This window comes from Brienomyrus brachyistius, unplaced genomic scaffold (assembly GCF_023856365.1).
Source record: "Brienomyrus brachyistius isolate T26 unplaced genomic scaffold, BBRACH_0.4 scaffold27, whole genome shotgun sequence".
Taxonomy (NCBI): domain Eukaryota; kingdom Metazoa; phylum Chordata; class Actinopteri; order Osteoglossiformes; family Mormyridae; genus Brienomyrus; species Brienomyrus brachyistius.
The window spans coordinates 2,755,366-2,779,717 of NW_026042306.1; the positions used below are offsets into that span (position 1 = coordinate 2,755,366).

Sequence of the window (24,352 nt, forward strand, 5' to 3'; positions counted from 1 at the left end):
GCAGTCTCAAGATGATTTCAGATATTCTACCTCTCAGCAGGGAGGTACACGTCCAACCTTTACAACTTCGAAATTAACTGTCATAACTGTTAAAACTTACAAAGTAATGGAGATGCAATGGAGGAGTTTATCTGGATGTTATGATGTACAAGTTCCCCAAAGAGGAATAAATATTATACACTGAATTCAACCAGAAAAGAAAACAAAAACCTTTAGGCAGCAGAGCAGCTTACCTGCCCCGTTAGGCGTTGAAGCAAGCCGTTCCCGGCTGCCCCTCCAGGGCGGGCCGGTCCTCCTCGTCCCCTCCCTCAGCAGGGAGCGGATGGCCCTCACAATGGTGGCCTTGGCCTCCAGCGAGCTGCCCGGATGCAAACAGAAGCAGGTCCTTATGCACTGAAGCTGCTGTGAGAAGTCTAGACATCACACCAATAATAATATGCTGTTGTGGTAAACCAGAACTTAAGATGAAAGCCAAATAAAGCCCATTCTGATATAGGTACAGCACACAAATCAAACCCACAGTGGGTAGGGTATGACAGGTTTGCTTTATTCCCAGCTGAAAGTCACACCCCTAATGAACTTGTAAATGCTTTTGCTGATCTGGCCAGTAGGTGGGGCCAGTGCAAATTCCTGCCCCTTCACCTGCTGCAGAGCTGGAATGGTGTCTCTGGTCTCCCCTCCAGCTCTGACTTAGTGTGGATCAACTCCCAGATGCAGTTAGGCTCTGATCCTAAAATGTAAAAGATTTTCAAATCAAAGAATGAGGGCTGTGATAACGACAAGATGGATGTTACACCCCCCCCCCCAAATCCCAAGTGGTCTGCATAGGCCCCGACCTGCAGTGTTGCCCAGGCGGACCTGCAGGGCCGACAGGGGGACTAGCCAGCGGAACCGGAAGGGGTCTGGGTCGCCCTGAGATGTGGCTGAGCGTGCTGCTGCCTGCCGGGCGACAAAATCCATTGCAGTAAAATTCAGTTATAACAGACTTCAAGGGAATTGGCAAAACAGTTTGTTATATCCAGAGTTGCCCAGAACACAACTACAGGACACCATTTACTCATGCCACACGATTCCATGTTTTAAATCTAGTGTTATAGAATGACGCTTCGTACAGACTTCTCAGCCATTTTGAAAATAACTATGTGCATGTTTGCTATAGCTGAACAAAACTACAGCTAAAAGTGGCCCTGGGGACCAAAATTTTTGTTCGCTATAAGCGAAATTCCATTATATGCGAGTCCGCTATATCTGATGCTTTTTCTGCATGTTCTTAAAGGCTTACAGCTGGGATCAGCTGACCTCATCCGTTATAGACGATATTCTGTTGCAAGCGAGTCCGCCATAACTGGATTTTACTGTATAAGGTAGCAACATTAAAAAGCGACACACTGGACACTGACAGAGGAGGGCGCTAAGTAAGCAGGAGGGACGACTCACCGCTCTCCTCTTCACTCTGCTCCTGTCCCGGCACACCAGGATGACAGCTCTCCTGAAAACTGAGACACAAGGCCCAGAGGAGCTCTCACAGTTGCTAAGTCTTAAATTTGCCTTAACAGCAATGGGCAACCTTATCAGCATGTCACTGACGGACTGTACACAGGCCTCAGTTGCCCTCTTAGGCCTGGGCCTGGCCACGCACTCACCAAACACAGTCAGCTCCGGGTCCTTCCTCATACGGCCCAGCGAAGGCAGCGGGTTAAGCCACGTCACTGAGGAATGCATGAGGAACTCGCCCATGGAGATCTCTGTGACCTGGGGGCCAACGCACGCCTTAGAGTTACACTCACAAGCTGCCACAGCTGGGTCACATGGTACCATCTTCTAAGGCTGTGTCCAATTACATTGAAGACATTAAGGTTTGGATGGGCAAAACGTCATGCAGCCAAAACAGACGCAGTTATTTTTGGTAATCCAAACTCCATATCTACTATTCAAGATCAGCGGGGGCCCTTCTCTGCAATAGTTCATCCTCAGGTCAAGTACTTGGACATGGTCTTTGATTCTTCATGTAATTTTGAGAGACAAAGAAATGCTCTAGTGAGCAGTGAAGCCGTTTTTATCACCTCAGATATATTGCCAAACTAAAACCCATTCTTTGTTTTACACACTTACATGCAGTCATTCAAGCATTTATCACATCTTGCATACACTACTGCAACTCCCTTCATGTCAGAATACCACAGACCCTCTTGTGTCGGTTGCAACTAGTCCAGAACACGACAGGAACTTGGTTCTAACAGGAACCTAGGAGAGAGAGCAGGTCTCCCCCATGCTGGCGCACTAACACTGGGTACCCCTAAGGTGTACAGTAGATTTTAAAGTCTTACTGTTTGTATCTAAGGCACTGCACGGTTTGGACCCACAATACACCACTGAACTTCTGAACCATCACTCCATACCATGCACGCTTAGATCCGTAGTTCCTGTTTTCCACTTCTAAATCCCTTGTAACGACTAAATTTTACTGGCTGATTTTTGAAAGACCCTGATGCTATGTACGTACATACCGACCGACCAAATATTTTTTTAACCTTTTATTTTGTCTTGTACATCGGCCTACATGAATTGTGCAGCACTTTGGCGCAACAAGTGTTGCTTTTAAATGTGTAAATAAATCTTACATCAAAAGTATGCGGGTGGGGGGGGGGGGGTGTGTGTACCTCTTCAGTACTGCTCTGCTCGGCCACCAGCTGGTCAAACACGACACCGTAATCCTCATAGATCTTCTGCATCTCGTTGATATGACTGGCTACCTTCTCCATGGCCTTCAAAGCCTCTGTGCACAGGATGATGCCTTAATAACATGTGAACATTCTGGCAGGTCTGAAGTCAGCCTTCCTCCCTACAGCTGAATGAAGAGTAGGCAGATCCCACAGAAACAGCAGGGCCTGGTCCTCATCCTCAAAATGCTGCATCAGTGTCAGGCCAGTGGGTCATGTGAGATGTCTGCACGGAATGACGCTCAAGGATGTAGCCCCAGACCGTGTCACGCAAGAGGTGAAATACATACAGGTCATCAAGTGTCAACCATAACTGCACTCAGTATTGGACTACTTGGCTCTTGTACACCAGTCTTGCTTTATGATAGGAAATCGGCTAAATAATCATAGGACATTAACATGATTAGTGCTGACCTGTTTGTAATTAGTTAGTTAAAAAGACAGATATACACAGTAAACTGCTGAGCAGAGTTCAGCATCTAGGGGTCTAGGCTACTAGATCTGTTTGAACCTTTACTTATGATCTTGCCAAACGTCCAGTGGAGCAGAGGATCCATTCTGGTGATCCTTCTCAGACACTGAATACCAGCGTGTGCATGGACACCATGTGGGTGGCTCCCTGGCGAGTACCTGAGAGGTGAAGGTGCTCCTGGCTGCCCGCCTCCGTTAGGGACACTAGCTCCCGCAGAAGCAGTGGGTACCGCAGCACCCTCTGCACTGGCTTGATCAGATACGACTCCAGGGTAGACGAGTGCTGCTTGGTGGGGTTCTTGGCTTCAAGGAATTCCTTAAAGGCCCAGTCAGTCTTAGCTGCAAAGAGGAAGACCAAGAATCAGACAGCTAGGAGAAGGAGGAGACGTCTCGCAGGAGGCGCCACTCCGAGAGAGCACGTGACATCGCAGGAGGCGCCACTCCGAGAGAGCACGTGACATCGCAGGAGGCGCCACTCCGAGAGAGCACGTGACATCGCAGGAGGCGCCACTCCGAGAGAGCACGTCACATCGCAGGAGGCGCCACTCCGAGAGAGCACGTCACATCGCAGGAGGCGCCACTCCGAGAGAGCACGTCACATCGCATTTTATTTTTTTTTGTAAGAATCACTATTCAACTTTCATTTCCTTGGTAGGAAGTTCATATTTGGTATAAAGGTTGTACACTATCACATATCATGATATTTGAAATTTTTGTGCTAAATATTGTGCTATTTGTAAAACAAAAAAGGAGCTGAAAATTTCCCAGAATAAACTATAGCTAAAAAAATGTGTCAAATTAATTGGCCCCAAACCACCTCCCCTTATGCCTCCCCATGTCCCCCCACCCTATCCGCTGCTCCATCTAGCACAGTGTGTTAGCTCTGCACTGTGTTTTCCATTCCAAAGCATCCTGAGTTCCAAGTCCTGTGTTAGCTCACATGATGTGAGCGCCGCAGGAGTCCTGTACTGCATTTCAGTTTACAAGCCCCCATGGTGCTAAACGCACAGCCACCGCAGGCTGAGTGCCCAGAGCTAAATTACCCTGCAGACTGGGCAGCCGTCCAAGAAAACAGCAGGAAGATACATTTCCCAACATTAATTCTCCATCATCACACACTCACTGCTCCAATAATTTGGTTCTTCTCTGTGCTGCTAAATGCCTACAGTACTCAGATGTGGAAATAATGATGCAGCTCACACAAATTCAGTTTTAGGGCTTCAAACTTTTTCCCCATCTTTAAGATTGACATTGGACAAAAATACACTTCACAATAAATCTCGGAGAATGAAGCAATTTGAGTCTGAAGCAACAATATAAATTTTTTGGTAAAAAAAAATCTCCGAGAAACAACAACAGTGAGAGTGACAAGCGCCTTAATGCAGGATGTACCTCTCTCCAGGACTTTCTGCACCTTGGTGTGGTTGGCACAGAATCCACTGTATAGTTTGAAGTGGTCCGCGTAGTAGAGGAAGGAGCCACCCAAAGAGAGCAGAAGCTTCTGCAATGAGAGAAATGGGCAGATGAAACAGGAATCAAGCCCTAGGAGCATCACCACCTCCTCCTCAACCTCGAGAAGAGCCAAGGCGCAGCTCTAGGTCAGGCGTATCTAAAGGGGTTACATTCAGAACCACGTGGACTGGAGCTCTCTCCTGGGACCAGGCTTGGACAGTCACGGCGGAGCATATTACATACATGTGGCAGAAGCTTTGAAATTAAATTCTGAAGTAGTGGGGATAGAAAATAAAACAAACTTATGAAGCAGGACAGAACCAATTCCAATGCAATAGTTAATTAGTAAGCATTAGTGATCTACACCTTCTGAAGGGGGTACTACAGTAAACATGATATAAAGTCAGAAGACCAGGCTCACCAAGCCTGACTTTGACAACCCACTCTAAATAAATCCCTATACTGAGGAGAGAGCCCACTAGCTGCTTGTCCAGAAGAAGGCCTACCTTGACTTGGTCAGGGGTCTCGAGGGTGCTAAAGTCTGGAGAAGAGGAGATGCGGTCCTCCAACGTCTGCAGGAAGACCTTCTGGAACTCTAGCATCTCCGGCAAGCTCCCAAACAGAGACTCCATCTGGGGAGGGGTAGGAGGGGTGATAGTGACATCACACTAACTCCTCCCCCATGGTGTTTTGCCACACCCACACATAACATACCTCAGCTAGGCTCAGGAAGGTCTGGCTCTGCAGGGGTTTCAGGTAGATCTCAAACAGGCAGCTCAGATCCTGCAGAATGCAGAGTGTGGCCCATCACTGACTGGGACTGTGACCAGGCGGCTGAACAGCATCCGTCAACCCAGTGGGTAGGTAGGGCCAGCCCCGGACGTGTCAGTCTATGCTCACACATATGTATGTTTAACATCTTTGCTTCAAAGCCGGCATTTCTCTGATGTTTTCAGGAACGTGTCCCTCAAGCAGCCATTGCTGCCAGCAACTATCCCTTAATCACATGAGTTCGATAACCCTGGGCCACCAGACAGTGGCATAACGTGGCGGCTCACAAGGCTGAGACACACAGCTGTTCCATCCAGTCTGGGACCTGAATTTAGTGGCAAGTTCAGCTGTAGCCCAGGTCATAATACTCTCCGGCTTTCTTAACACAGGTGATGAGGAGCGTCAGTGTCCTCCCGGCTCCCTAGATGACGCCCCAGATGACACCCCACACACCAGGCATGTGGGCCGTACCTTGACGTACGATTTCTCCGTGTCGACCAGCTCCTGCATGACTTTGCGTAACTTCTCAGTGGACGGCCTGTTCCGGGGGCAGGGGGGCTGTGGAAGACCAGCCTGGGGGTCCCTCTGGAGCTCTATTAGACACCCCAGGGTCTCCTGGGCTTCTGGCATCAGCGTACTCACAGTCCCCATGCCCTGAGGCAAGAGGACGGCAGGGGGAACCAAACTCAATTATGGGTGAAACAGCAAAACTCAGCATAATGAGACAAATTGTGAATTAGTACGGCCTAAACCACAGGAATGCTGCTCAACAGCAGGAACATTGCTAGACATTTTTGTTAAGAGACCAGATGTTTTCACTTTTTGCTTAGTTTTACTTTCTGTGTGATGAAGAAGCAGCTACATTCCCAGTGATGTGAAGTGTTAAGTGTAAGACGTAAAGCAGGGTGAACCTTTTACCAGGCGGGTCCATTCGAGTCACTCAGTGCAGGGCAGTTCAATGGCACTTCAATCCCACTAGAATCCCACTAAATCTCAGAGTAGGCTAGTTTCAGACTCCTAACCTTGAAGCTCTACAGCCACAATGAAACTCAGAATAGACAGTGGGCCACCATGACGCTTCATATTTCAAGCTTAAATAGCTGGATTTTTCACATCGTAAGCACAAGTGACCACAGGGTACAAGAATGCTGCAATTCATAAGACACAGTACAAATGTCTTTCTGCTTCATATTCACATCCTTTAATTAATTCATCCCATATCTCAGAAAACCAGCTCTAAATATCAATGGCAGCCATACTGTATGACTCATCAGTTCAATGATTACAGAATACAGCCATACACAAGACAAATGAGCAATTTGACCCAGGCTTTTTGAAGATACATGAAAGAAGCTTCTGGAAGCAGAAAAATCTAATGATCAGTGAGGCATGGCGGCATGTCATACTGGACCACAGGGAGCGGGAACAAAGCGAGGTGGAGTCTGTACAGTCTGACCACCTCGTGTAAATTCACACTAAGTCACAAGCAACATAACAAGCAACAAGGTATTGCTGGGCATGTGGAACCCCCATATCCCCCGCATGCTCAGCTTCACTGGTAGTGCAGCATCCAACGGTAAAGCAGGCATGCAGGACCAGAGTCAGGGTGCTGTATGTTCACATTAAGCCTGACTATCAAAACAGCAGCCCCTCTGATCTCACTTAAGGTCAGAGAAGCCCATCCTCCTCAAGTCCACCCCATGTTTTAAAGCCTCAGTCAGTTAATCTCACATTCCATAAAATCCAAAAAAAAAAAAAAAAGAAAAATAATGCTGACACTGGTCCAGCATCTAGGTGCCGCCTGAAAGCACTGTCCCCTGCCATGAGAGGTATCCAATATGTCTGGCAGCCATTGCCGAACGGAGTCCTCGCTTCCCTAGGAAACTCTGACTCCTGCGAGGGACTGCAGCTCCCACACTGACAGGCACAGGCCAGAGAGCTCATACTGCATTAGCTGCTCAATTGGGCTCTGCCACGGATGAAAGCAGCTCCCTGCAGATGGCAGCCAGCTCCGCATAGCAAAGGTGTGGTGATGGGGGGGGGGGGGGGTCATTTCAAAGTAAGAAATCTGAGCTAACTGGCAGCTACATCCAGCAGACAGCAGCATTACTGAGTCACTGCAGCAGAGGTATTACACAGACGCAGGCTGGAAGTGCTCATGTCAGCATCCAAGGGAGCACAATAATAATAATAGCATTCAGATGGACAGCACACACACAGTGTCTGACCTGGACCCCCACCCTTTCCTTACCTGGAGGTGCTGGCCATGCCCATTAGCTAGATCAGGCTTCTCATCATGACAGGGGCCTACAGATCTGCAGGTGACGTCGGAGCCAGCAGCTGCATCTGGGAAGAGAGGAAACCCAAATGAAGGGGTGACCACCTAACCTGAAGGGGAACCGCGGCGACAGAGCAGCTGAAGGGCCGCAGGAGTGCTCACTTTATTAGGTAGGAGGATGATGAATAACAGCCCAAAGCTGAAACCCTGAACACAGGAGGAGGTACCATCTCAGCCTGGGGGCCTCAGATGTCGACACTGTGTCACAAGCCCCAGCAACCGAGAAACGCTCAGAGTGCAGATGCTGCCAAGAGTCGCCGGCCGAGCTCATTTCCATGTCTTTCACACAAAATATGTGCTGACGAGTTCAGCCTGGGAATATAAGAGAGCCATTTACCCGCCTACGGCATTCAGGTTCATCACCATGGGACCGGCACCTTGCCAGTACAGCGTGCGACTCCATCCCCCAATGGGCGGCATGGCGGGAGTCTGCTGGCCGTCTTCACGGGGAGCCAGCTGCTCGCCAGCCAGATTCGTCAGACAGGGCTCCTTCTCAGCCACCCACCGGCTCCCACTGTCATTAACAGGCCCCCCAGCAGGCGTGACACCCAGGGCACGGTTGATGGCCACGCCGTGCGGACATCGAGACAGAGCCCGGTCAGCGATCGAGCGGGTGGGAACGACGGTGGCGAGGAGCTCAAGCAGCTCAGCACAGCACATGGGCCTGTGAGTCTCTAATGAGCAAGACGGTTCTCTGCTGTAAATACCTGAGGATTTATAAGCGACTGCTATATGTAACATCTGTTTGCTCATGTCCAAGCGTCCAAACGATACTGTTCCATCAAAGTGCATGAACACTCAGGTCCTGAAAATGTAGCAACACACTGATTCCTCCATGATTATGGCAGTAGTGGTGAAGTTTTATTTCTAGGATAGTTGTCTCTGGCTGGTTTATAGCATCATTTTAAGGTACTCGGTATATGGTGAGGCTTTCCATATCACTGCACTCCACAGCCTTGCTGACACATACCCATCGAGGTCGAGGGGCACAAGCAGCGCCTTTGAGACAGAACTGCGGGTCACAGCAAGGCTCCTGCAGGTGACCATCCTCTCCTATCATGCCGCTGACAGTGGCTGCCCGCTAATGACCAAACTACAGGTAACGTGTTGGGACAAAAGGAAAAAAGCCAGCAATAGTGATTCACTTAAAATGCAAATTCGCAAGAGATAAACCATACACAGATAGTAAGACCAAAAATTTGAAACATCTATGCACATCTGGCATCAGCTAATTGTAAGTCTCAATAAACCATAAAGCATTTTAAATGAATACAGAAAACTGGAAATAAGGACCAAGTAGATGGGGTGGCTATAGAAGCCATTCATCCACATGCTATGCTGCTTAATACTCTCCTGGAAACACATGGAACGCATCACTCCAGCAAGCGCCGAGTCCCAGACAGCCAATGTGGCATAAAGAGCATCTTTGAGGAATCCATCCCAAACCACAAGAGGGTGACCTTCTCCTGGAGCCCTCCTCACATGCCTGGCGCTCTCATAGCCCAGCGGCAGCTTTACCTTAAGCTGGGCGAAGGACTCCTGGCCGATTCGGCGTCGCTAAAGCACACTGCAGGAGACGCACAGTGACGCGTGACCCAGCCGCCCCCCTGCGCTCGCCAATGCGGCACAGATGATCCTGCTTCATCTTGCTCACAATGGTTTCACCGTGGTGACGGCTCACAATGCGGTGATGCGCCTCATATCAGCTCACTAAGCAAACAGATGCCGGCTGCTGTTTGCAGGACATCAGGGATGCTCGTCACTGGAAATACATAGATCTCCAGTGTCTCCATTTCTCACAGTGTCCATATTTGGCACCGCTGGTGTTTTTATGGTTAAATTAAGCCAGAATTTCACACCAACATTTATTAACTACTACAATTTTCTAGTTATCCAACTAGTCCACCGCACTTTTTCATTTAACCTGAGACAAAATTTCCAAAATACTCTGTTTTAGTCAAATGAGTCTGTTGGTTTTTATCCTTATTGGAGATTTTTATGACATCGCGGTTGAGCTATAAGTTGAATCATCGTCTGTCAGTCAGACAGTCAATCACATACTGATAGACAAATAGTCAGTCAAACAGACAGACAGACACAGGCATTGACAGACTAAGACACTGGGTGTTTCTCGGAACCAACAACGCAAAGATTGGTCTTGCCTAGACCACAAGTGCAGTCTTGCTAACTTGTCTTCCAAGCATGAACTTGGGGTGCAATGAATTATGGGACTGGTCTTGTTTCATGACGATGCAACTGATGTATTCTTGATATTTGGAGTGGGGCAAGAACAACATCCACAGATTTTTACTGTTCTCCGGTACTGGAAGATAACGTAAAATATGGATACCATAAGTATGGTCGAGTAGGCTTACTGAGAAACACCCACTGACAAACAAAGTTAGTGACATGACAGATGCACCCGTCCACCATAGGGGTGTTTTTCAGTACAGGCAACACCCCACACCAGCACAACAACGTGGGCGACATTGCAGGTGGTGCCACCTTACCTGCAGATAGCTGGGCACTGAGTTGCTCATCCTGCATGTCAGCACAGACCCCCAGGGGGCAGGGAGTAGGCACCGGCAGGATGAAGTCCGTAGGACGAGCATCTGGCCAGATGGGGCTCTGGTCCTCCAGGGCAACATCCTCCCGTCGGAGGACCAGGCTGACCTTCAGCTGGCCAAAGTGCGTATGCATGAGGCCCAGGTCTAGGGTGGACACATCTGAGCCATTGAGGACCAAGATCTCGTCGCCTGGTCTCAGCCCTGTGTATAAATGAGCCCAAAGAGCAAAGCTCATTCCCCGGCAGGTGTCCCCAATGCAACAGACACTGAATGGTGAAGTTCTCTGGCTGCTTGCAGGCCATGAACACACACTTGTTTCCCGCTGGCTGAAATCAGATGGTCTGTTTCTGCCATAATCAGATCAGACCATTTAAACCAGAAGCTTCTGTGCTCAATAAAGCCTGACACAAAAAACATGTTCTATATTTGATTTAAAGTGTTTTTCACAGCAAAAAGGCCACAAAAAAAATAGAACGATTACTTTTAAACGAAAATGAAATACCTTCAGTAAAAGCAAGCCCATCCGGATTGATGTCACTCACGAAAATGTGGCTGGTCCGTGATCCGTCCACATGGCCTGTGACAGCGAAGCCTGTGGCAGAGAGCAGGTCAGGTGAGCTCAAAGCAGGCTGATAGACTTTGTGGTTCCTGAGAGAACATCCTCACATGACGCCAATGTCCCTCAAAGGTACGTGTTAATAATAATAATAGTAATAATAATAACAACAACAACAACAACAACAACAACCTGATACTTTATTGATCCCCGTGGGGAAATTGTCTTTACACCTCCCTCAACTTGCTTTTTTGTAGAGTAAGCTGTCCGCGAAGGGCTGCCACCTGTAGCGGCATCCAGGGAGCTGTGGGTTAAGAGCCTTGCTGATGCTATAAAACATATATACTATAGATGGAGTGACTGACTGGCCAAGGAGCGGAATCGGCCAATTTTCAGTGTGCTTGGCCCGGACTGGAGACAGATCAGATCGGTTAGTCTCATGTATTTCTGATACCGAACCGGCACCGTGCACCGCATGGAAGTTCCTCACTGCAAGTGAAGACACAAAGCTTGCAATTTGTAATACATGCAATGCCAAAGCAAACCATGGGGGAACCACCATGAAAACGTGGTAAAACGTCAGAGGTGATTATTAAACATATACTAGATAATCTTGAAAGGGAATAATCAGGGCTCCAAATGCAGATTAAATTGGTTGCCAATGAGCCTCTCACAATCGAAGAAAAAATTTTATTTAAGACTAAAAAGGCAAGAAAAGTGGGAGCTTTTAGTTACGTACACTCTTAACCAACATCTGCCTCTCCTGCTACATTATCATGTGATTAAAATGTGGATTGATTTAGAGCAGTGTTGACACATCGGGCAGGTTTTGAGAAATCATTGTGTTGGAAACTCTTCATGCCATCTGGATATCTGTTGCAGAGAGTATGAGGCATGGGGGGGGGGGGGGGGAAATCGAAGGTTGGAAAAAGGTGGACTCTTGCAAAGGTGGGATGAACTTTTGAGAGATCCCACAATACTTCTCCGTTACCATTAATAATGCTACTGAAATACTTTTGAGAGCTCTTTATCTTTTCTGATTTTTACTTCTCTTCAATTTCCAATTTGCCTTCTGTCACTCTTGCCTTCTGAGATGTCTTTGGCTGTTTCACAACCTTTCCTCAAGCTGGTCCAAAATCTCAAATTACTTTCTGCTGTTTCTGTGACAGCAATAGGCATATACTGCAGGTGATTTCTTGGATGTCAGATGACCTTCTTGTTTCTTTTCAGCTTCACTTGGATCTCTTGCTTGCCATGGTTCATGTCCCACATGTTCCATATTCCAAGTGTCTTTTTTGCAGCTCTGGATTTTCTTTTCAGGCATGGGAACATATGCAATTGGACGTTCAAAGTACTTTAATCCAGCTGTGTCACAAACACCAATCATAGTGTGAGAATCCTCAGCTCTTCCCTAGCATCTTATGAAGTGCTTTCTGATTGGAGGAACACACCCTCCAGCACTATATCACTATACATCCTAGTGGGTTCATACACGAGCTTCTCTTGAAAGGGTACAGAAATATTTATAAAAAAAGTCCCAGGTTTCTCTCATAACCACACTCACTACACCACTGAACACAAATGACATACTGGGGCTTGCATCAATAACCTTCAGATTCCAGATGAAAGTGCTGCCTACTCTACATGATACATGATCAAGCAACAGTTTAATTGGTCACAGAACATTTTTTATTAAGTCGTTTCCTCATGGGTACAACAGTTGGATTCTTTTGGTGTGAGTTACAGAACATAAAATTTAACTTTAAGCTTCTTAAGGATAATTTATAGGTAGAAGAAAGATAGTAGCCGAATGAAGTTTATTTTAATTGTAAGTGTGGTACTAGGATGGCTGGGATGGTAGTGTCATGGAGCACTTTTGGAAGTGGCCATCACTAATTAGCCTTATACCTGAGCATGCCTGAGACACTGCCCTAGAGTTCAGCTGACAGGTCACTGCTCTAACCTGGGAGTTCATTTTGGTACATGACACATTCAGGTTATGAAGATGCTGTTACCTTCAACACTCCAGCAATTTTCTAATAAAGTGCATTTTTATGCATTCAGAACCGCAACATAAAATTTTTCACATTCTTGTGAAACTCTTACCTTCTATGAGTAAATATACATTGATCCACTTGAGCCTAGTGTACAGGTAATGCCAAGAATATCTGCTTTGACTGCAATGCATTTTTAATGACCAAAAAGATGATTACTTACCGTAGTCCACCGAGCTATCCGGCCGGCTCAGCCGCATGGTATGCAAGTTCAGGGGGAAGATCAGCAGCTTGCCACATTGCTGCTTGGATGAGTAAGGCGGCCCGTGAGTAAAGGGAGCAGACAGAGTCCACACATCAACCGAGAGAGAGAGAGAGAGAGAGAGAGAGAGAAGGTAAGATGGAGGTGTAGCTGGAGCGGGAGCAAAGGGGGCCCAAAGGGCCGATCCTATCATTATGCCCAGCTAACGCACATCCCATGTATGGTGACCATATCCAGCAGAAAAACATGCTTAGCCTGCCACCTTCTGGTCAGATTAAAAAAGCATACACATACACACACACACACACACATATATACATATATATATATACACACACATATATATACACACACACACACACACACACACACACACACATATATATACACACACACACACACACACACACACACACACACACACACACACACACACACACATATATACACACACACATATATACACACACACATATATACACACACACATATATACACACACACATATATACACACACACACACACACACACACGCACACACACACACGCACACATAATCAGAATAAAGACATCTGCACAGAGGGAAAAAAAAAGATGGTTCCACCTCCCCCAAACCTAGGAGATTAAACTAAACTAAACATCTGTATTTGGTGTAAAACAAACACAGCGCTGTGCTGCTGGCGATTATGCTGGGCAGCTAAAGGAGGACTCACCATCCCCTGGGCAAGGTCCCCGGGTGCTGGTGTGATGAACTCGGTCTCTGGGCCCATCCCCATGCTCACACGCAGGCAGTGCTGACCCGGGTCTAGCTGCCTCACCTGCGAGCGGACAATACAGTCATGGCCCAGAGGTGTTAGGAGTGTATCAGAGCCCTGTATCAGAAACCTACAAGCGGTGCCTATTAGTATAAGCAGGGATTGACATAACTGGTACGCAAGTACGTATTCATCTTTAAAAGCGATAAATGTGGCAATTGATTGCAGTAACAGCGTGAATGCGTACGTATTTTATGTGCATTTGCGCCAATATCACAAGAAATGTCCATGCATTTTAAACTTTATATGCTAATTCGTACTTAATTTGTGGTATAGAGGTTAAAATGCATGATAATTTCTTGTCATGTCGGCGCAAATGCACATAAAATGCGTACGCATTCACACTGTTAAAACAATCGATTTCCGCACGCATCGCCTTTAAAGGTGAATGCGTACTTGCGTACCAGTTAGGTCAATCCTTGAGTATAGGCACAGATGATTATGGAAATGACTTACTAAATACATGGCACTCATAGCAATATTACCAATTAACTCTTATATGGAGAAAGAGCACTCATTACTAGTTAAATACTCATAAGTCTACTCCCACAAAAAGTTAAACTTGGTTGTATTTAAAAGCAGGATAGACAAGAATTCACATGACAACACGCAGCACAGTTTACAGATGTAGCGATACCATCCGTATGTGACATTCAGCGCAGGGACTGCGGCGTTCTGTGGGCTGCACATATGCGCATGCATGCCACGTGCTCCAGCACACTGCAGAGGGAAGGTGGCTAGCAGCTCCCAGGAGAGGGCGCTAAAAACATCCCGCTTTTCCACACGGATGCCCTCTGCTTGAACAAATATACAGTGCCATTGCCTCGAATGAGCGTGATGCCAAGCAATTCAAACCCCACGGCAAAGGCTGTTTTTAGTAGAAAAATAAAACACCAGGCAGACTGTTGTTGCGAATCATGCAGTGTTTAGCTCAGTGGGTTTGGCCGCTAGGCCTGTGATCAAAAGGTTGCTGGTTCACATCCCAGGGTCTGCCGAGTGGTTTTACTTAGGGGTGGGCTATCTTTCCAAAAAATAACATCACGATCCTTCAAATACAAAACCAAGATCTACAATCTGAATTGGGATCTCTCTCTTCAATGTGGCACATCCTCAAATTCAATACCCAATTGTTACTTTATTTTAAATATTAAACTTGAATTGAACTGTGAACAGATTATATAGAAAAAATATAGTATATAAGTAATAAAATGTAAGCAAAGGCATATCCCTTAGTCACCTCTTTCCATTGTTTGCTGCTTTTATCATATTTTTTTGACTGCTCTAAAGCGTCAGTGAGCGACAACTGTTTTTGCTTCGCGACTATGCGAGATACAGATGAGTGTTGTACTGCCCGGAATGAAACAGTCTCAGCATGTTCCTTCGGGTGCCTCCATTTAAGATGATGAAATAGATTTGTCGTATTGCCTCCTGCCGTGCCGACCGTTGTCGGACAAATTTTACATATTAGTTTGCTTTGTGCAGTATCTGACTGTGCATAGCCGAACCACTGCCACACTACTAACATCATGTACTTCTTTGGCACAAGCTCCTCATCTGCCATGCTTAGTATACAGTATTAGAATGATGTAAAAAAATCACAACCTGTACGATTTGCTTGAAAATTAGATCGATCTTAAAGACGTCCACAATCTAAAATCGTCAGATCGCGCACTAGTTTCACTGTTGGGTCCCCAATTGCTCTAGGGATTGTCTGACTCTGCTTTCTCAAAAAAAGTATATTGCTTTGGATAAAAGCATCTGCTAAATATGTATGTAAATCAGGAACAGATACCAGTGTATGATTTTTATGAAATGCAGTTTACAAAAAAATTTATCCTAAAACTATTTAAAAAGCAAAGACCATTTCCTATTACCTTGCAGGCTAAGGACAGCACGTCTGCAACAGTGTGATCATGCTTAATGGTAACATTAATGACTTGGTTATCCAGGAAGTACACTGGAGTCTTCAAGCCATTGTCCCAGAGATTGCCTTCGGGTGGTGCTATGGAGTAATGATTAGCCAGGTCATCCAGTTTCTGCTCCTGAGGGCATAAAGCGAGTTTGTGTAAGAGCACAGTAAGCTTTTAATGGCACAGGTAACAGCATTCTCAATGATGAACTAATCATCACATGATGCCAGTCCTGCTTCATTCCAGCTTTTGTTTCACGTGACCTTTGCTCAGGTCTAAGCTTAAAGCTTAAGCCAGGTGAACCAAAAGGTGCTTGACATGGCAGCTCACTGCTTTTATTCTTATCCAGCTGTCATAATATAATGTCTGCGCGTTCATGTTTAAAATAACCAATTCAGTTTAGACTCCTTTTTAAATAGACAGATGATATTACGTTGAATGTACATAAATGCACCTGTTTCCGGTTCTAGCAGTTCAAATATAAAATAATATTATAACTCATTTAACCACCATAAACCATTTTATAAAGCATAAAAAAGACTTTTTTCACACTTATTCCCTAACAAACACGATTTTGGTTTAACGAAACACAGACTTTTCCAATGTAACCTTGGATCACACAATTCATTCAGTCAGCAGCTCAAACAAATTAAATTAAGAGGTTAGAACAAAAGCCAGAGTGTAGAGGTGCCTGCCAGGGACAGGGCAGGGAGCCCTGCCATTAGGGAGGGAGAAAACATACATGCGTGCACGCTCAGACAGACAGACAGACAGAGACAGGCACGCACAGACAGACAGAGAGATAGAGACACACAGACAGACAGAGACATGCACGCTCAGAGACGCGCTCAGACAGAGAGACAGGCACGAACAGACAGAGAGACAGACATGCACAGAGACACACGCTCAGGCAGACAGGCTCAGACAGACAGAGGCAGTGCACTGCTTATTCCACTGTCGGCTGTGTGACGTGGCAGGTGGGAGGAGAGCCATACAGGCCAACCATGTCCTCAGGCCACTCCTTCATACTGTTTAGAGCTGATTCAAAGCCCTGGGCTGTTCATTCCCTGGCAAACAGCAGCATGGCGAAGCACAGCTTAGCAATAAAAGCCTCCTGACTTCTGCCCCATGGCAATCAGGAGAAAACAGAAATTGGGGGGGGGGGGGGGGCTGCCCCGGCACACGACAGCACAGGAAATACTGGGAGCTAGGGGGGAGAGGGGGTAGACCTCATCAGAGGAGGACGTATACAAGAGCACTGATGATGTGGTGGAGGGGGAGTGAGAAATGAATACCGTGAAGTGTGCTGAGCTTTTACCATGAAGCGGGTCCAGAATTACCTAGTAACACACAGTAATGGCAACCAATATTCAAGTCACTCCTCAGACAGAAAAAAGGCTGATTTTATCCTTAAATTAATTTCCATTCGCTTTGATTTCTGAGGTAACGTCTACATCCAGTAAGAATATCCCCCTGCCCCTGGCAAACTGGCCTTGTGCTTTAATCACTATGGGATCTGCTGCTAGCGGTGACCAATATGCCAGCATCTCTGACTAACTGGGCATGCATTCTCCGGCACTCAAAGATCCATCATGATCTTCAGGACTTTCCACAGAGCTCTGCCTGGACTCTGCACGTCACATCAAGCTGGGCCCTTGAGCTCCTGGCGGCACGGTTACCACCCCCACGTCCAGCTCTCACGTCCAGGAGCGATACTGCAGCCAGCCGTACCTGGTCTGGTGCAGGACGCACATTAATCCCCAGAGTAATGTCCCCATGTATAATCTCTCTCCCACTCCACTGAGGACGTCACCCCAGCAGGCAGGGCTCACCTCAAAGTTGCAGGCGAGCAAACAGCCAAGCTGACCTTCAGAGTTCTTCTCCAAAACCTGCACAAACACATTCAAGAAAATAAATATCATAAACGACATTGCTTAAACACACACACAAGCTGTCCATGTGTCTGCCATATACCTCTAAGTGGCAGAAAGTTTTGGAACCATCGGCAACCCTGCTTAATCAGGCCCAGCCTCAGACTCGCCACTGGTCTGGCTCACATGACTGGCTGTCCTACAGCCATGTTCACTCAGCCCTAGAGAATGGACCACGCAGCCAGAATCACCATCCTGCATCGCCCTCAGGCTGCCAGCACACTACAGGATGGACTGGGTAGCACAAGCCACAAGCGCCCATTGCCTACAGTGACGGCCAGACGTCTGCAGTAATAAAAAGGCAAGTATCAGAGTAAGCTGACAAAACACATTAGGTAACATTCAAAAGGATCAACAAGGCGGTGAAGAATTAATATAAAACACAGAAGATCCATCCATCTTCTGTAACTACTAGCCCTATTCACAGTGAAGGTGGGGAAACCAGAGAACCCAGAGGGAACTTCACAATGACACAGGGAGAACATGCAAACTCCACACATGGCGGGGACTTTAACTCTGGTCTCAACACTGCTAACCACTACACCACAGTGCCACCCCAAATATCTTCTGTATTTGCAAATAGAGAGTGCTTTCTAATAAGCTAAATATATATCTTTTCAATCTGTGATGTGTTTTTCTGTACATTATTGCCTTTGGAAGAATTCTAAAGATTTGTACTCAGACTTGTACAAATGGCTCCTCTCCCCAAACACCACTGACAGAAAGACAGCAAAGAGATAAATGCATGTGCAATAAGCATGTGAAGCCCTAAGGAGGCTGATATACTGATGCCCCCTGCTGGCTCTTCCTGGATAACAGGTGCTTTCACACTGAAATTCTGAACCCTGACCCCAGCTTACCTGGTCTCTGGGTTTTGACCAGGAACGTTTATGATTGTTTTTATGTTTATATGTTTTTAATGCGACAGGACATGAACCCACACTGATTTTTTAGGTATTAACAGAATTAAAAAAAAAATAGAAAATCCAAGCAACCGACTTTGACAATATAGCCTCGATTGGAGGTTCTGAATGTCGGTTTTGATCTGCTTTCAATTAAAAGCCCAGCCCAATGGGACACAGCCTTTTATTTACATTCAAAACCGTAACATGTTCTATGAAATCTGGTCAGGAGATCAATCTTTTGTTTTTCACAGAATAAAAATGATGTAACTTTATTCTGTTAAGAAACCCTGACAAGTGTCACTCTGACACCGGCAGTATTAGACAAAAGTATGCAGATTGGTGATCAAATTTTCCAAAGCAAAAATATAAAGACAATGTGAAAGACAGTGAATAATGTATAAATTCATACATCAAATGTAATTGGGGTACAAAAAATAATACCATCTGCTAAGTATATCTCATTATTCCCACTTCTGCGTAACTTCCAAATTAGCGCCGGTGCTTGTTGTCAACCAATCAGCAAGCTAATCGCTGCAAGTGCCTCCCCAGTGGTTCATGTTCAAAAAGTACCTAGTCTGGAGTAGGTACTAAAAAGGGGTTCTGGAACTGCCTCTGAGGAACAAAAATCCGGCCAAGTACCTGCGATGTGAACATAACAAAAGTCCCTGGTTCTGGAAAAAGGTCCAGATTCCAAAAAAAAGTTTTGGTCTCCTTTGTGATCCAGAGCATGAGGAAAGATGAATAGCATTTAATAACACTTGCAGACTCGTGAGCAGACTCTCCTCACTGGCGCTAATTACGACCTTATTACTCACTTATCCCAATGAGTGTGAGGCTAATGGCACTGCAGAGAGGCACAGAAAGAAGGGTGTGCCTAACAGACACTCAGAGTCACGCGCACCATCTGCCTCCCCCCACCTGCCTTCTCCACTAACCACACACAGCTTGCAATACTTCATAATCAGCTCCCCCAATTCCACCTGCCTGGAGGGGGTAAGTCACACAGGCCTCAATACAGAGACAAGGACACCTACTGGTGTCTCTAATGACACACTGCAGAGGCCAATCAGTGCATTCTGTTCTATCAGGGCTTTACTAGCACCTTGGAAAGCAGGGGAGGATATGGACTGGAGAGGCCAGATAATGTCATCTCCCTCCTTTAGTCTGTTGGGGACATCAGCACCACAGAGGAAGCAGTGATCACCAAAGCAGTAAGTGAAGAGCTGGGTTAAAAAAAAATAAATAAAAAATCTTCATTTGCATAACCCAGTATTTATTCATAAAATCCAGAGATCTATTGTTTAATATATTCCTTTTACAGCCTATGGCCTTTTTCTGTGGATGTGTAACCTTTAACCCCTTTAGTCTGGCATGGCCAGCCTCAGACAACGAGATCAGGTGACAAAAACAGATAAAATACATGATGAGAGCTGCTCCACTGGAAGAAGGGCTGCACGATATCACATTGAGATTCATGGTGAACATAATCCTTCCTTGGATAGATTGATTTACTAAGGTTTCTGTTGGACGCATCACGTCCTGGTACAGCAACTGCTCAGTTCAGGACAACAGAGCGTGTGGTACACTCAGCACAGAAGATGATGGGCACACAGCTCCCTGCGAACCATGACATCCACACTACACGCCGTCTCAGGAAAGTGACCTGCATCAGCCACCCTGCACTGTCACTTTTCACCCTCCTTCTGTCAGGGTCGGCTCCTGCCGTCTGTCTTTTGTGTCCCTTCCCCGTTTGGCCAGCAGGCATCGCTGGCCATCCTGTCAGTCTTTGTGTTTCCCCTGTTCCCTGTCAGCCACATGGCTCAATGTGTTGAGCATGTGGCTACCTGCAAATCCTTTTGTCACGTATTTGAATCCCACCTCCTCTGTTTTTGTATTTTGTTCCCTAGTGTTTCATTGTATGAGTTTTTCTAGTTCCTGTGTCTTGTGATTTGTATTTGGTTTTGGTTGAATTCAATGTGCCCATGCCTGTGTTTCTACCTGTCTGTTATTCCTCTAGTGTAGATTCCGTTTCCTTCTTTCTGTCAGTCTTAGTTTTCCCCTCCCACTTCCCTGAGTTAATTAGTTCCACCTGTTGCCCGTTCTTCTGCCTGCCCTTGTGTGTTTCCCTGATTGCTCGTTGTCCTGCACCTTCCCCAATTGGTTGTTTGTCTCACTCCTGGTGTCTCGTTACCCAGTTCAGTTTTCCTATTTAAGTTCCTGCCCGAGTTGAGTTCTCCAGTGGTTCATTGTTTGTCGTAGTTTTGCTGCTTGTTGCATATTGCCTAGCTTTCTGTTTACCTGACCCTTTTGTAAATTTAATCTTTGTTTATCCCCTTTTGTTTTTGACCCCTCACGGTCCTTTTATTTTTTGTAGTGTTCTTAGTGTTTTCTGTTTTGTTTAATAAATCCCCATTTGTCCATTGAGCCGCCAGTGGGTCGTCCGAATCCTCTGTTCCCTGCCTGCACGATGCCACGCCTTCGTGCCTGAACTACCTGAGTTCATAACATCTCCCATCTGGAAAGCGACTAAAGTCCATTTGGACGTTCACCTCCAGGTTCAGGAACAGTTTCTACCCAACTGCAATCAGACTCACGAACAATCTAACCGTGTGGCACCTCCACTGCTAACCGCACATATACTTCTGTCTCTAATCCTAGGATTCTGGTCTTATTTATATTCACTTCATCATTACATTCACTTATTTTATGGTTTTTTTGTGTCGTCTTGCCTATGTTCACCGCCTGCAGGGGCACATGCAGGTAAGCATTTCATGGTACTCGTACTTGTATATATGACAAAAGAATTGACTTGTTTCTGGGAAATACTATTCACGTTACAGACTGGCAAAGCGCATGGTAAGATTACTGATAGGTTACAGCTCAACATTGCCACGCTGCATAATAAAAAGTATACTGTGATTTATGCTGAACTACAGTATGCAGCTGGACTGGGGGGGTTTGGAGTCTATGTGGCCACACCCCCCGATTCACACAGGCTTCCTCTGGATGTTGCCTCTGGTTTCCTCCCACAGTCCAAAGACATGTAGCTAGGCCAACTGCTGTCTTCATACTGCCAATAGCGTGCGTGTGTGTGTGTGTGTGTGTGTGTGTGTACACCCATGTGCCCAGCGCTGCACTGACATCCCGTCCCATGCTCCCCTGCCTTGGCCTTACTTCCCAGAAAAAGCTGCAAGCTTCCCACATCCTTGAACCAGATAAGCACTGTGAGATGGATGGAAGGATGTTTGCCTCCCACATCCGAACGTGGCCCCCGGAGCCAGCTTACACTGTTGTCGGTGGCCCTGGTGACAGTGACATTGGTACTGTCACCGTCAGTAACCTCTCCGAGGCTGCTACCTGTGAGATGGGCTGCTTCTTGTTGCGGCCACGTCGAGTCAGGGTGTCCAGGCCCTTTAACGAGGAGAGAAGGCCTCGCCTGCCCCGGATGCCATGTGACTGGGAGCGAGAGCGCTTCTTTAGGGTGGCCTCATCACGAGAGCACACCTGATGGAGAGAGAACAGGAATAATGTTACGAAATGAATTATTACTTTTTAACCAAATCCTTGATCATCTACCAGTCAACTGTTAAGTATCACAAACATATAACACAAAATATTTAAAATTACACAAAGATATATTTAAAACCTCTATCAGAAACAGACAATAACATCACCCACATTTTATGAGGCACCTAAGATTATGCTATCAAAAAACAAAAGCTCGTCTCACCAGAGCATGGAAGGACGACACAGAGAAGATGCCCAGGCGGCTGAGTGTTGCCTTAGAGGACCGGCTGGCAGCTGCCAGGAGCATCTTGGGGTTTGGGGGCTCGCCCCCTTGTAGGCTGGCCAGGTAACATCGGACTCGGAACAGATCCATGTGGAACCTTTCCAGATTCCGCTCCCATTGCTCAATCTGTGCAGGGGAAGAGGTCTCAGGGTTAGTACCGAGGATATAAAATGGATTGTTCTGCTGAGCATAACTGCTTAACTCCCAGTATATGCTGCACATCTCTGTAAACTGCCTGCAATTGCCTGTACAGTACCAAGTTTCTATGTTTAACACCAGTACTAGAAAAGGTATTGTGTACTTGATCATTTTTTCAGCCAAACAAAAAATCAGTGTCATCCAAGTAGCAGAAGACCCCATACTCAGATTTCAGTAAACTTAATTTTTTTTAAAGGAATTGATACTATTTTTGGGACTGGGTGCTTTATTTTCCACTTTACTTCTGTTGTGAGCACATGAAAGTGTCTTATCAAAAAAGGAAGAGGATATGGCCAAAAAAAGGCTTTTTTCCTACCGGAGTTTTGATCTAAAAAAAGAAAGACTGCTGATTTGGGACATTAAAATGGCTTGGCAGGAGGTATTTCCACCCACGCATGTAGCAAAGCAGATTACTGCATAACAAGTATGTGGTGGACAAATTATACATACAGAAATCCCACTAAGAAAACCCAATAAGAAAGATATGCCCATGCACCATGGATCTCATTGCACCCAACTGCTTCTGTAACCCTTTGAACCACTAGTGTTGCAGGGAGGGTTACAGGGTTAAGTGGTGAAGCCCTTTGAATCCTGAACTTGAAGGCCCTGAGGAAGACCTCTCCTGGGGCTTAACCGGAACCCTTTGAATTAGAGGACCACGTCCTAAACCCACCTGCTGCCCTAAAAGTTAACATTTGATGAGATTCCCCTTTAGCACATTAAAAACATTAACTAAACCCTTAAACATCAGTGTTCAGGGCCTGGGATAAGCCCGAGCAGATTCCAAGGGGCTGCCTGAAAACACAAGCAGGCGAAACGGATCATATGAGCTCACCACCTGCAATACCTAACCAGCGTATTGGCCCATTACAAAAGGAAATCATATACAAGCAGCTCCTGGCCAAAATTCCCTCTCACTTTGTAACACTGATTTGGGGGGGGGGGGCTGATTCTCAGGTTTGAGAGCACCTTTCAGACCATAAATAAAACGAGGATTCTTTCCATCCACTAGGCACATCCATGCCTTCATCTGCTTTCCTCATCAGACAGGATCACCATGAAAGCGGGTAACAAAGTATGGGCCCATTACCACAGCACATCTGGGATGTGAATAGAGCGCAATGTGCAGTGGCAACATGCCGGCCCGTTCTGTGAGCGCCTGTGTTTGAGCTTTCAGTCCATCACACGATGTCCCAAGTGTCTACCGTCAGTCGCCAGGAAAGCTGAGGCTCATTCTATTTTTTTCCACGGAATCATTTGTTAGAGTAGCAACACAGAACTGATCAAACGTGAGACCCTGAAATGGCATAATGTGTGCAAGGTGTGGGATGGTGTGTGGCTCTGGGGGTTAGGATATGTGCCCATGATTGGAAGGGTGCTGGTTCAAATCCCATACCTATCAGAATAATTTCACCACTGACTCTCTGAGCGAGGCCCTTAACCCCAATTGTTCCAGGGACTGGCTGACCCCACTTTCTCACTTGTATGTCAATTTGCATCAAAGCAACTGGAAAATAAACGTGGATTTTGTCTTTGTCTTGTCCTGAACATCATCTGGGACACCCGAAGCATTACACAACACCACGCATTGGACTGTCAAGCTGCCACCACCCAAAACGTCTACGAGACTTTCATGCGGGAACTGGAGATAGTCCATGGGGCAGACATGGC

General features: G+C 46.3%; 1 protein-coding gene across 6 annotated transcripts in view; it reads right to left on the minus strand.

Moving 5' to 3' along the window:
• Positions 1–24,352, minus strand: part of LOC125721014 (rho guanine nucleotide exchange factor TIAM2-like) — a 55,229-nt gene that overhangs the window by 1,642 nt on the left and 29,235 nt on the right. For 4 of the 6 annotated variants that reach the window (XM_048996921.1, XM_048996920.1, XM_048996919.1 and 1 more), the window contains exons 7-26: positions 22,424–22,609; positions 22,051–22,197; positions 17,690–17,746; positions 15,822–15,989; positions 13,846–13,950; positions 13,093–13,174; positions 10,822–10,911; positions 10,263–10,520; positions 7,666–7,760; positions 5,886–6,068; positions 5,358–5,426; positions 5,150–5,275; positions 4,584–4,692; positions 3,351–3,530; positions 2,661–2,776; positions 1,644–1,752; positions 1,438–1,496; positions 837–939; positions 643–730; positions 234–358 (exon numbers count right to left, since the gene is read on the minus strand). In XM_048996921.1, the coding sequence (XP_048852878.1) occupies positions 234–358; positions 643–730; positions 837–939; positions 1,438–1,496; positions 1,644–1,752; positions 2,661–2,776; positions 3,351–3,530; positions 4,584–4,692; positions 5,150–5,275; positions 5,358–5,426; positions 5,886–6,068; positions 7,666–7,760; positions 10,263–10,520; positions 10,822–10,911; positions 13,093–13,174; positions 13,846–13,950; positions 15,822–15,989; positions 17,690–17,746; positions 22,051–22,197; positions 22,424–22,609 (2,455 nt within the window). The remainder of the gene's footprint in view (positions 1–233; positions 359–642; positions 731–836; positions 940–1,437; positions 1,497–1,643; positions 1,753–2,660; positions 2,777–3,350; positions 3,531–4,583; positions 4,693–5,149; positions 5,276–5,357; positions 5,427–5,885; positions 6,069–7,665; positions 7,761–10,262; positions 10,521–10,821; positions 10,912–13,092; positions 13,175–13,845; positions 13,951–15,821; positions 15,990–17,689; positions 17,747–22,050; positions 22,198–22,423; positions 22,610–24,352) is intronic. The other 2 variants (XM_048996923.1, XM_048996924.1) reach the window with 2 other exon arrangements.